Genomic DNA, 12,171 nt, shown 5'->3' with positions numbered 1-12,171 from the left:
GCTGAATGCGTGGAGATGGTGAGCATGGTCCCAGGCCGGGGGTGTGCCTCCTCCCTCAGCCCAAGCTCCATGCAGGTAGCCCCAGCTCCCCTCCCCTGGCCCCCATGGAGCCTTCCAATGCCTGCACTTTCCCTCCTCTTGATTCAGCGGGAGCCACGGGCCCTGAGTTGGAGAAATCTTTGATTCAGTTCACAACGGGCACCCAAGCCACCCAAACGCTCTGTGTCCTGGCAAAGGCACCCGAACACTGGATCAGGGCAGAGCTGCGACCAGACCCGACCCATCGGCCCTGCTTCATTCTCTGCAAACCTGCCCTGCCTGAGCCTCCTTGGGACTCTCTTCTCCCCGGGGTCGGGGGACACCTGCTAAATCACACCTGTTAAAATATTTTCTTGTGTTTTTAGCTGCCTCAAAACTCAGTATCCAGCATGCCCTCAAATCAGGACGAAAGCGCAGAGTCTTCAGTACCTACGAGGGGAAATCTAAACCAGCCCGAACACACCGTGGACATCCCGACTGAGGCCCCTGCCATCACCAGGGCCCTGCAGAGCCTGGCGGATGTCAACAGCCCACAGGCTGTGGCAGGTGAAGGAGCCCGGGCCCCGGAGTGGTCCCCACAGCCCGACCCCCCTGCCCCCGCTGGACCCGCGGAGACGGCCAAGCTCCCCGCAGATCTGGAACAGGTAGGACGGTTGTGAGTGTGGAAGTTAAGAGAGACGACAACAGCGTCTGTCCCAAATCTTTTAACTGAATCAAAGATTTCTCCAACTCAGGGCCCATGGCTCCCGCTGAATCAAGAGGAGGGAAAGCGCAGGGAAACCCCTGCGGATATCCAAACCCTGATTTCAGGGGGGACCCTGCATGCCCCGAGGTCCCCTGTGCTGGCTGCGCCCACCTCTGGGGAGCAGCAGAGCCTGGCCCGGAGGCCGCGTGTGCTCCTGGCAGTCCCCACAGTGGGGCTCAGGCAGTGTCGCTCCGCCAGCCCTGCTTGGTGTCCTCGCTCTGCCAGGACCGGGGGGCAGAGGGGCGGGTCCCTGTCCTTGGCTGCTTAAAACCACAGACACACACTGTCTTACCACCTGGGGGCCGGGAGTCTGAGATCGAGATTCACAGGCCTGGTCCCTCCAAGGCGCCCAGAGGGTCCTTCCTGCCCTCTCCCAGCTTCCAGTGGTCGCTGGTGGCCCTTGGCTGGTAAACCTATCCCTCCAGTCTCTGTCGCGGTCGTCCCATGTCCTCCTACTCTGTGTATCTGTGCCTGTCTCTCCTCTCTTGGGAATAAGTTGCTGCAGTTTGAAGCCACTCAGACAAGGGTAACATGTTCTGGAACCACTCACTGTGACACTGTGCAAGCTCCCCTCCATCTGCTGGCCCCTGTGACTTTGTCTGTGGTGTCCTTTTGTGAACAGAAATCTTGGTGTCAGTGGAATCGGGTGCATCAGGTTTGAGACTCCCCCAGCCGTAGTTTTTGTGTCTTGTTTGAGAAGCGCTTCACCCGCCCCCGCCACAGGTCCCCAGCGCTGACCTGCATCTTCCTACCCAGCTCTTTGGTTTTTGGTTTTCATTTGCATGTTCGATGCACATGGACTTCCCTTCCGTGTACTGTATGAGGTGAGTGTGAAAGTTGCCCAGTCGTGCCCGACTCTTTGCGACCCCATGGACTGTATAGTCCATGGAATGCTGCAGGCCAGAATGCTGGAGTGGGTAGCCTTTCCCTTCTCCAGGGGATCTTCCCAACCCAGGGATCAAACCCAGGTCTCCCGCATCGCAGGCGGATTCTTCACCAGCTGAGCCGCCAGGGTGGCTGAGCCCCTAAGACGTGAGGTAGGAATCCACATGTACACTGGGCGCCTGGCCTCCATGGGGACACAGCCAGAGCACACGTGCACACCAAGTCCTTAGTGTACATTAGGGCGTACCCATTGTGTTGTACATTCTACAGGTTTAGACAAATGCTTAGGCCACGTTTCTACATTTACAGGGTCACAGAATGATTCACCATCCGAAGGTCTCTTAGGGTTATATGTAAATACATTAATTCACTTATCCATCCCTCCCTCTCCCCCCAACCCCCAGTAACCACTGATCCTTTTACGGGCTCCATCATTTTGCTTTTTCTCAGAATGTCACGGAGTTGGAACTATAACCAAGCAGGACCCTAAGGCCTTCCTAGAACAGACCCACCCCCAGGCACCATGTCCTCTACCTGTTCTCTACGCGGCGCCCTGTGTCACCTGTCTTGCATCCTGGACCTTTCAGGGCAGACTGGGCCACCTGAGTGCAGCCTGACCCACCAGCCCCTCCACCCCCCACCCCCTGCAGCCTCGGAGTCTCCTCCAGAATTCTCTTCCCGTCCTTGGGAGGCCGAGAACTCGTCTAAATCAACAATGAAAAATGACAGGAAAGCTGGGTGGGCATAGTCTTAGGGGAGCAGGTGGCCAGTGCCCAGACAGATGGTTACGACACGCTCCTGTGTCAGGCAGCTCCTCCAAGCGGTGAGGACCTGGACTTGGTCTCTGGGTCCATCAGGTCAACTCTTGGGCATCCAGATGCTGGTGGTGAAAAATCTAGAATGATGTGGGGTTCAGAGCTGTGCTTTGCACCCCCCACCCCACTCAGCACCCCCTTCCTGGCCCATCGACAGTGGCTGGCCTGCCTCCCAGGGCAGCTGGGCAGGAAGAGGATGGAATGGCGGTCTGGTCAGGGAGGGTGGAAACTCAGGAGGGCCTGGGGCCAGGGCCACATCCTGCCCTCTAGGTTCCCCAGAGCAGCAGGAGGAACTTACACTGTGACTGTCCCCTCACCTTGTCACCTTTGGGGAAGTGACAGCAACTTCTAGTAGAAAGACTTTCTAGCAGACGCGATCCGCTCCGTTCAGGGCTCAGAGGCTCAACAGCTGGCCGGCCCCTCCTGGAGCATGGGATTCTAGGCGGGGTGGGGCGCGGGACGCTGGAGGAGGTGCAGGAGTGGAGGGGCCTGGCGCCCCCTGTTGATGTGCTGGGCTCTACCCTGCTCTCCGCAGGAAGGAGGGGGCTCACCCCCTCGAATCCTCTCATCCATTGGAGGGCATCCCACCCACGTGGCTCTAACCTGCAGCTCGGAGGATCCGGGGGGTCGAGGAGGGAGGGGAGACACGTGAGGTTTGCAGCAGCCTCCGGGCACTCGCCGGAGCCCCTGGGGCATCTGGGCCCGAGGGCGCGCGCGCCGGGGGGACCGCCTGGGCGGGGCTGGGGGCTGGGGCCTGGGTCCCCGGGGTGTGCAAACGGGGGTTGGTGGCGCGGGCAGGGAAGAGAAGGGCCGATGTACGTGACCCTCACCCCACCCGCGCGCCCCTCATCCCACCCCCGCGTCGCTATCGCTGAGCTTGGCGAGAAGCAGAAAGGGCAGTTCTCTGCTGCTGCTGCTGCTGCTAAGTCGCCTCAGTCGTCTCCGACTCTGTGCGACCCCAGAGATGGAAGTCCACCAGGCTCCTCCGTCCCTGGGATTCTCCAGGCAAGAACACTGGAGTGGGTTGCCATTTCCTTCTCGGGGCGGTTCTGGAGGACTCCGCAAACCGGAATCCCGCTCGCGATTGGGCGCGGCGGTGTCACGCGCCGGAGGGGGCGGTGCCCAGGTCTGCCTTGAATTGGTCGCGCACTGCCTCGGCAGCGTCACAATGCCCGGGATGCGCGCTGTGTTCTTGTGCTGGATCCTGATTGAGGTGGGACGGCAATGGCGGGGCCCGGGGCCTGCGCTGCGGGGCTCGGGGTGGGGAGACCCGGGGATCCGGGGAGAACGGTGTGCCGGGGCGCGCGCCCAAGTGAGGCTGGCACCGGCAGGGGGACCCTAGAGGAAAACTTGGACGAAGCGTGAGTTTCCTCATAAAGGAAGCCCAATACCCAGCGGGGAATCTTCCCCATCCTGAGCCCCATGCGGGGTCCAGCCTGCTGCACCCCCTCTGCCTGCCGGGGAGCGCTGCGGGGGCTGGCGGAGAAAGGGCGGGGTGGGGGCCGGCGAGTGGGCGCGGGGCGGTGGGGCGACGAACGGCGCGCAGGAGACCGGCGGAGATGGGAACGGGGGAGCTGGAGGAGAAGGGGGCGGCGCGGGGAGGGGAGCCCGGCGGAGATGAGCGCGCGGGTGCAGTGGGGTGAGGAGGTGGGGGCGGGCGGCGGTGAGGCAGCGGAAACTGACCGCACCTTGCCTGCCAGCCGCGGCCTCAGCACTGGACGCGGTCCAAGTCGTTTTAAGTTTTAAAAGCTCACGCTGACGTCATTGTGCTTTGGCCCCAGGGAAGATGCTTCGGTGCCTTTTCTTCTGCCTCTTGGCCAGGCATAAATCTTTCTTGGTGAAGTATCTGTTTTAATCTTTTGCTCATTAAGTTTTTTTTTTTCCTTCTGATTTTTCAGTTTTAAGTATTCTTCATGTGCTTTGGATATAAATCTTTGATCAGATAGACCCTTTTAGAAGGTTTTGTCCAAATTTGTGGCTGGTCTCGTCATTCTCCTAACCGTATCTTTTGTAGAAATTTTCTGTTTTGATGAAATCCAGTTGATCACTTTGTCCCTCGGTGACTGTGCGTTTAGCCTCCTGTTTTCTCCTAGGTTTTCTCCCAGCAGTTCTTATAGTGATATCTTTTATTTTTAAAATTTTTATTTTATTTTTGGTTGTGCTCCCCCTTGTGGCTCAGCTGGTAAAGAATCTGCCTGCAAGGTGGGAGACCTGGGTTTGATTCTTGAGTTGGGAAGGTCCCCTGGAGAAGGGAAAGACTACCCACTCCAGTATTCTGACCTGGAGAATTCCATGGGCTGTATAGTCCATGGGGTCGCATCACTGACTCAATGAACATGAATTTGAGCAAGCTCCAGGAGATGGTGAAGGACAGGGAAGCCTGGCGTGCTGCAGTCCATGGGGTCACAGAGAGTCGGGCCTGACTGAGCAACCGAACAATAACAGCAAGGGTCTAGCTGCGTTTTTTTTGCACGCAGATGTCTAGTTTTCTCAATACCGTTTCTTCGAAAGACTGTTCTTTCCCCATGAAATGGTCTTGGTGCTCTTGTCAAAAATCACTTGACCACATACGTGAGGGCTTGTTTTGGACTCTGTTCTATTCCAGATATTTGTCTTATGCAAGTTCCTAAATGGAAACCCACTCCAATATCCTTGCCTGGTAAATCCCATGGACAAAGGAGCCTGGTAGGCTGCAGTCCATGGGGGCACGGAGTCGGACATGACTTAGCAACTAGACAACTGTTTTGATCATTGTATCTTTGCAGTAAGTTTCAAAATCAGGAAGTGTAAGTTCTCTAACTTTGTTGTTCTTTTTTTTTTTTTTTTCAAAACCCTTTTGGCTATTCTGCATCCCTTGAGACTCCATATGAATTTCTGTGTGAATTTTCCTTTGTGCAAAAAACATTCATTGGGATTTTGAAAGGGATTCTGTTGAATCTTTCAGTCACTTGGCATGGTACTGACGTCTTCACAGTGCTGAGTCTTCCAGCCAATGAACACGGGGTGTCCTTACACTTACTATGTTTTCTTTAAGGACTGTTTATACTTGTCTGTGTACATCTTTCACCTTGCTTCTATTCATTTTTCACCGTTTTATTTATTTTGATGCTATAGTAAATGGATTAAGTTTATTTCTTTTAATTGTTCACTGTCAGTGTATTGAAGTGCATTTAATTTCTTGTGTTGGTTTTGTTCCCTGTAATTTTGCTAAATTTATTTTTGATTGCTAACAATTTTTTAATGTCACAAAATGGCATATTTATGTTCTGTGCATAAAACATAGACAAATAATTGCTTTATACATTTGTCTTTAAAATGTGTAGGAAAGTGGGGCTTCCCAGGTGTCTCAGTGGTAAAGAATCTGCCTGCCAGTGCCAGAGATGCAAGAGACTTGGGTTCGATCCCTGGGTCAGGAAGAACCCTTGGAGGAGGAAACTGCAAGCCACTCCAGTATTCTTGTCTGGAAATACCAAGGGCAGAGGAGCCTGGTGGGCTTCAGTTCATAGGGTTGCAGAGAGTTGGGCATGCACATACAGCAAGGAATGATGAGGGTCACCAAAAAAAATAATTGTGTGGGAAATAAACGTTGAGTTACACAGCAATATTATAACACTGCCTTTTATAATGTCTGTGCATTTACCCTTTTTCTTTTCGTGTGGCCTTGAGTTACTGTGTAATGTCCTTTTGTTTCAACCAGACTGACTTTAGCATTTCTTCCAGGGCAGGCTGCATATCCGCAAACTCCCAGTATTGCTGGATATAGAATTCCAGGGAACAATATTTTTGTTTGTTTTTTTTAGCATCTTGAATGTATCAAGCATATTGCCATCTTGAAGCCGTGGTTTCTGATGGGACATCTAGTAATCTGATTGAGGATTCCTATCATTTATCTTGCTGATTTCAAAATTTTCTTTGTCTTTGGACAGTTTGATTATACGTCTCAATGTGACTCTCTTTGAATGCATCCTACTGAGAGTTTGATTGGCCTCTTAGATTTATATCCTGTATCGAATGTAGGCTGTTTTAGGCCGTCATTCCTTCTAATAATGTCTCTGCCCCCATTTTCTCCCTCCCTCCTCCACCGGGGCCTCACAGCTCGTGTGTTGGCTCCCCTGACGGGGGGGCTGTAGGTACTCTAAGTGGTGTTTGGTGTTTTGAATCTTTTTTCCTTTCGGTTATCAAATGTCTTGCCTTAATGTTCTCTGACTCTGTCTTTGCCTGCTCACATATCCTTTCGAATCCCTCTAGTGAATTGCCCGTTTCAGTTGCTGCACTGTTTCACTCGAGGTTTTCTTGGTAACTTCCTTTTCCGCTTCCTCTGTTTTTGTTGATCTCCTTATTTTGTTCATGTATTGTTCTGCTGACTTTCTCCCTGTTCCTTTGGCTCCTTAAGTATGTTTAAGACAGTTTTAGAGTTTTGTTTAGTAACTCTGCCCTCTGGTCTTGCTCAGGAATGGCTTCTATGGGGTTGGTTTTTTCCTTCGAGCAGGCCGTGCTTTCCTGCTTCTTTGAGTGCCTTGTGATGCTTTTGATGAAAATGGGAGGGGGCGGGGAACTGGTGCTGGTGGGTCTGCAGACCACCTTCAGATTTTTCCCAGTGAAGTCCTCGAGTAGAGTTGAGTCTTGCCTAAGCCTCTCTTTATCCTTTTTAATTTAACTTTAAAAAAGCAGCTTTCTTGACAAATAATGCACATATCAGGGCTTCCCTGGCGACACCTGTTCGATCCCTGATCTAGGAAGGTTCCACATGCCACAGGAAAGGTAAGCCTGAGCGCCACGTTGCTGAGCCCACGCTCTAGAGCCTGTGCTCTGCAATGAGAGACGCCGCTGCGGCGGGACGACCATGCGCTGCTGCGGGACGACCATGCGCTGCAGCCAGAGAGCAGCCACCATGGGCAGCGACCAGAGAAAGCCCACGTGCTGCGGGGAGAACCCAACGCAGCCCCAAATAACTAACGAAATAAAACGCACACGTCATACAATTTCACCCCTTTAAATACTTTTTTTTTTTTTTTTTTTACTATTTTCATGATCTGTGTAACCATCACCACCGTCTATTTTAGAACATTTTTCCCCTCAAAGAAATCCCTTTTTTTATCAACCTCTGTCTCCCCATTTTGTTTCCCTGGTGGCTCAGAAGGTGAAGAATCCGCCTGCAGTGAGGGAAACCTCAGTTCGATCCCTGGGTTGGGAAGATCCCCTGGAGAAGGGCTTGGCAACCCTCTCCAGTATTCTTGCCTGGAAATCCCATGGACAGAGGAGCCTGGCGGGCTACAGTCCTTGGGGTCGCAAAGAGTCCAGCACGACTGAGCGACTGACCACATGTCCCCATCTCCCCTCCGCCCTAAGCAACCACTAATCTACTCTTTGTCCCTAGTTTCCCGATTCTAAATGGTTCACATGAATGAAATCACATAATACACGAGCTTTATGACTGACTTCTTTTACTTGGCATGAGATTTTCAAGAGTCATACATGTTTTTCAAGGCTCATCCATAGTATTCCATTGTATGGATTTATCCCATTTTGTGTAACTTTTAAACAAATCTGTAGGTAGAACTGTAGATGAAAAGAAACCGCTGTATCCATTTCTTCCCCTGTACGTAATGGTCCGCTCCCCCTCGCTGGCAGTTCCAGCAGTTTCGGTCCTTGTTCAGGCGCTAAGTCGTGTCCAAGTCTTTGCAACCCCGCGGACTGCAGCACACGAGGCTTCCCCTGTCCTTCACTATCTCCCGGAGTTTGCTCAAACTCATGGCCACTGAGTCAGTGATGCCATCCAACCATCTCATCCTCTGTCGTCCCCTTCTCCTCCATCTTTCCCAGCATCGGGGTCTTTTCCAGTGAATCAGCCCTTGCTGTCAGGTTGCCAAAGTACTGGATCTTCAGCTTCAACAACAGTCCTTCCAAAGGGTAGTCAGGGTTGATTTCCTTTAGGATTGACTGGTTTCTCTCTTTTGTCCAAGGGCCTCTCAAGAGTCGTCTCCAGCCCCACAGCGTGACAGCGTCAGTTCTTCGTTATGGTCCAAGTCTCACATCCATTTGTTTGTCCTCCACCCTGAGAGTAACAGGCATAGATTATTTATCTCTTAAAAATTTCAAAATAATTGGTTTATCCCCTGAAGCAGTCCGAAGTATATTTCTTCAGAAAGTAAAATTTCACTTTTGTGAGAACCTTCGTCTTGACACACTCCTCATCTTGATTGCGTTTCTTCGCATCCTGTCCTAACTGCCTTTGGGCTGTTTATTCCTCTCTCTCTCTCTCTCTTTTCTTTCCCAGCCTGTGGGATTAGTTCCCCTACTAGGGTCAGACTCCCCTCGCCCGCATTGGCAGCTCAACTCTTAGCCTGGGAGTGCCGAGGAAGTCCTGTCTCTGACTCCCTTGACCTGTCGCTGTTGCGGGGTCATTACTGCAGAGTCTACCTCGGCAGGAGAATTTGCGTGACCAAGCTGGTGAGAGGCTCCGCCGGCTCGTTTAACGGTGCGTCCTTACCGAAAGCACCCTCTGTTCAGTTGCTCGTTGCATGAGTTGAATTTTTCAAAAGATGAATGAGCTCATATTTAACCTCCGTGGAACTAGCTCTTTATTCTGTAGCCTTAGCACGGTCGAACGGCACGGACCGATCGTATAATAGCGTGTTTCTCAATTGGGGTTCATCTCATGGCTTCTCATTTACAGTGAACATACTGCCCCGGTGGTGGTGTGCTGTGCTCTAGCGGCTTAGTTCAGGCGGTGGTCGCCAGGCTTCTTCGCTGTGAGGTCACTGTCTTCCCTGTGTTGTTACCAAGTATCTTATGTGGAGTTGCTTTGAAATCATGCAACTATTCTTTCCTCTCATACTTTCATTTATGAATGTTAGCATTTATTGATGATTCTTGCCTGAGAGAAGAATCATCGTTTACTTTTTTTGTAAAGTAGATTTTCTTCTTTATTTTATTTATTTTTTATTATTTTTAAAATTTACAATATTGTATTGGTTTTGCCATATATCAACATGAATCCGCCAAAGGTATACGTGTGTTCCGCATCCTGAACCCTCCTCCCTCCTCCCTCCCTGTACCATCCCTCTGGGTCGTCCCAGTGCACCAGCCCCAAGCATCCAGTATCGTGCATCGAACCTGGACTGGCAACTCGTTTCATATATGATAAAAAGCTATCCAAATACTTTTTCTCTGTGACTTTTTGCGTCATTTTTACTAAGGTGAAAAATAAATCAGAAAAAAAAATACAATAGAGTCTTTGCCATTGGGGGCAAAAAAAAAAATGGATCTGGGAAGACAGGGCATAAGGGAAGCAGAAGTCGGAAAAGAAAGGGAGAAAAGAAATCACACAGAGAAAATGTGATATGAGGAACAGAAAAGGAGATGGTAGAAATTGAGAGTACGAAGCCAGTGCATATAAATAGGCTAAACTCATTTATGAATTATCAGGATGAATTAGAAAAGTCTAGCGATGCGGCGTTGTTCAGAGCTATACCTAAGAGACAGTCTTACAGCAGAAACACAGCCTCCTGCAGTGCAGGCGGACAGACAGAGGTATGAGCCAGGCGTATTCTCACTCACAGCCTTGTCACAGTCAGATTGGAGAGCGTGCAGGCTAGAAAGCGTCCACGACTCAGTGACCAGAGGGAGAAGCCTCAGAGGAAATAACCGCGGATCCTGCATTCTACTCCTCCCCTGTGATAGGATCGCTCTAGTACAGAATTAACCACACTGACCACACCCGGAAAGGAGACCGCGGTCCAGGCCCTGTGAGCCTCTGTCAGCACATTTTCACCAACCTGTCAATATATAATCTTGCTTTACGTGTGTCTCTGTTTAAAGACATCTGATTTAATATATACTTAATTCACTAACTGGGAACTCACAGCCAGTGGCACTGTATGGGCTGCCTGTACAAAGTTTAAGATGCCTTTTGTCTACATATGTAGACACATCCAGCCTTCTGTCCTTCAGAACACCAGGTGAGACTGGCCAGGAGACCTTGCTTTTCTTTCCTTTTTGCCAAGCCACACGGCATGCTTGATCTTAGTTCCTCGGCCAGGGATAGTACATGCGCCCCCCCTGTAGTGGAAACGCAAAGTCTTAACCGTTGGACCCTAGGGGACCATTTTAAACGTCAAAATCACCAACCAAAGACATGAAAACCAGGTGCAGAAATTCTGCAGTTTACACTGAGAGCTGGCAGAGGAAGGCAGCAGCGCCTGAACTGGACCTGTGTTTCCAGGATGTGTTGAGCACAGACTCTTGCCCTTCTGTGCACGTCCAGGAAGGCATCAGGGGTCTTGACGTTGGGGTAACGAACACATTTCAGCATGTAGGCAAGTTCAAAAACACAGAATTCAGCAAACAATTGAGGCTCAACTGTCCTAGAGAAACAGACGTGAAACCGTATGTAAACAGTAACACCTCAAAGTACAGAAAGCAAAGAATGACGTAATTACACGGTGAAGTCTAGAGCTCACAGATGTGGTACGAGAGCTTAGTATACCTCAAAGCCAGAAGTCAAGCAGGATAGGAAATCGGTGCGGATTTGCAGTTACTGGGACCTTGTGATGGATGGGCTCCGGTGTGTCCGCGCGTGTGCACATTCATGGGCACAATGATGCACACATTGAGATACAGACGCTCAGATCCCCATTCCCAACACAGACGGTGTCCTCTCTTGACAAACTCTTGTGCACCTGCTGAAAACATGAACTGTATGCTAGAAGAAAATCAAAGACTCACTAAATTCCAAAGGCTCACGACCACAAAAGGTCTACTTCTGACCAGGCACAGGGAATAGACGTTAGCCACGGAGGTATCAACAGATGCACACGCATCTGAGGATGAAAGAGCGTATTCCCCACACAACCCTGCTCCGTACTGCGAGTGGGGCAGCAGGGAGACCGAGGAAAGTCGCCGGCCTGAGCCTGCCCGACGACGTCCCCTCCCGAGGGAGGCCGTACCCCGGGGGAGCTGACACTCCCTGCTCAGGGGTGTCGGTGTCTGCTCCCATCAGGAGCGGAGACATCTGAAATGCCCGTGTCCCCTCTCTCATTGAAGGTGGCTGTGGCAACAGGGCAGACCTCCTGTAACCCAGGCGAATATGAGGTTCCAGGCGACCTTTCCTGTAGCAGATTCTGCCCGGCTGGTGAGTCTGGGGTGATTTCCAGAGCTTTCCAGGGAAGACTTCTGCATGGGAGAGGGGAGGTCGGGGACACGTTGAGCTGAGCTGGGGGCAGCCTGCGGGAAGAACCTGCCTGTCTGGGATGGGGGAGAGTCTGTCCTTGGCAGCCACCAGCACCCTGAACCCCGTCCAGACACACAGACACACGCCCATGGGATCAGTGAAGTCCCTCCCCAGCCCCCTCTGTGAGGGGCAGCTGGCCCGTCACCACGGGCATCCCGCCCCAACCCCCACACACACCTGCACACATGCCGTGCCTTCCAGGGGCCCGTGGTTCAGAGCCCAAGCACCTGGTACCTGGACCCGTAGCCCCATACCCTCCCCACACTCCCCAGCCCACCCACCTGTGCACACACTATAGACGTTCATATGCACACATCTCTGCATTCACACGCACTCCTGCAGGAACCACGTGTAGGGAGCAAAGTGAAGTCTTGTGACCTTGCTCCAGCGCCCACGCATTGCAGGGCATCGGTACAAGCTGAGGGGTGATGTGGGTCCCTGGTCTCTGGGACGGA

At 51.8% G+C, this 12,171-nt stretch overlaps 1 protein-coding gene across 1 annotated transcript in view; it reads left to right on the top strand.

Moving 5' to 3' along the window:
- Nucleotides 1-3,609: 3,609 nt before the first annotated feature.
- LOC104987045 (tumor necrosis factor receptor superfamily member 26-like) overlaps nucleotides 3,610-12,171 on the top strand; it is a 12,291-nt gene continuing 3,729 nt past the window's right edge. The window contains exons 1-2 of the mRNA XM_010837809.1: nucleotides 3,610-3,697; nucleotides 11,530-11,617. Coding sequence (XP_010836111.1) covers nucleotides 3,653-3,697; nucleotides 11,530-11,617 — 133 coding nt within the window. The 5' untranslated portion in view covers nucleotides 3,610-3,652. The remainder of the gene's footprint in view (nucleotides 3,698-11,529; nucleotides 11,618-12,171) is intronic.

This window comes from Bison bison, unplaced genomic scaffold, assembly GCF_000754665.1.
Source record: "Bison bison bison isolate TAMUID 2011002044 unplaced genomic scaffold, Bison_UMD1.0 scf7180017864080, whole genome shotgun sequence".
NCBI classification, from domain to species: Eukaryota; Metazoa; Chordata; class Mammalia; order Artiodactyla; family Bovidae; genus Bison; species Bison bison.
This window is presented reverse-complemented; position numbering and strand designations above follow the sequence as displayed.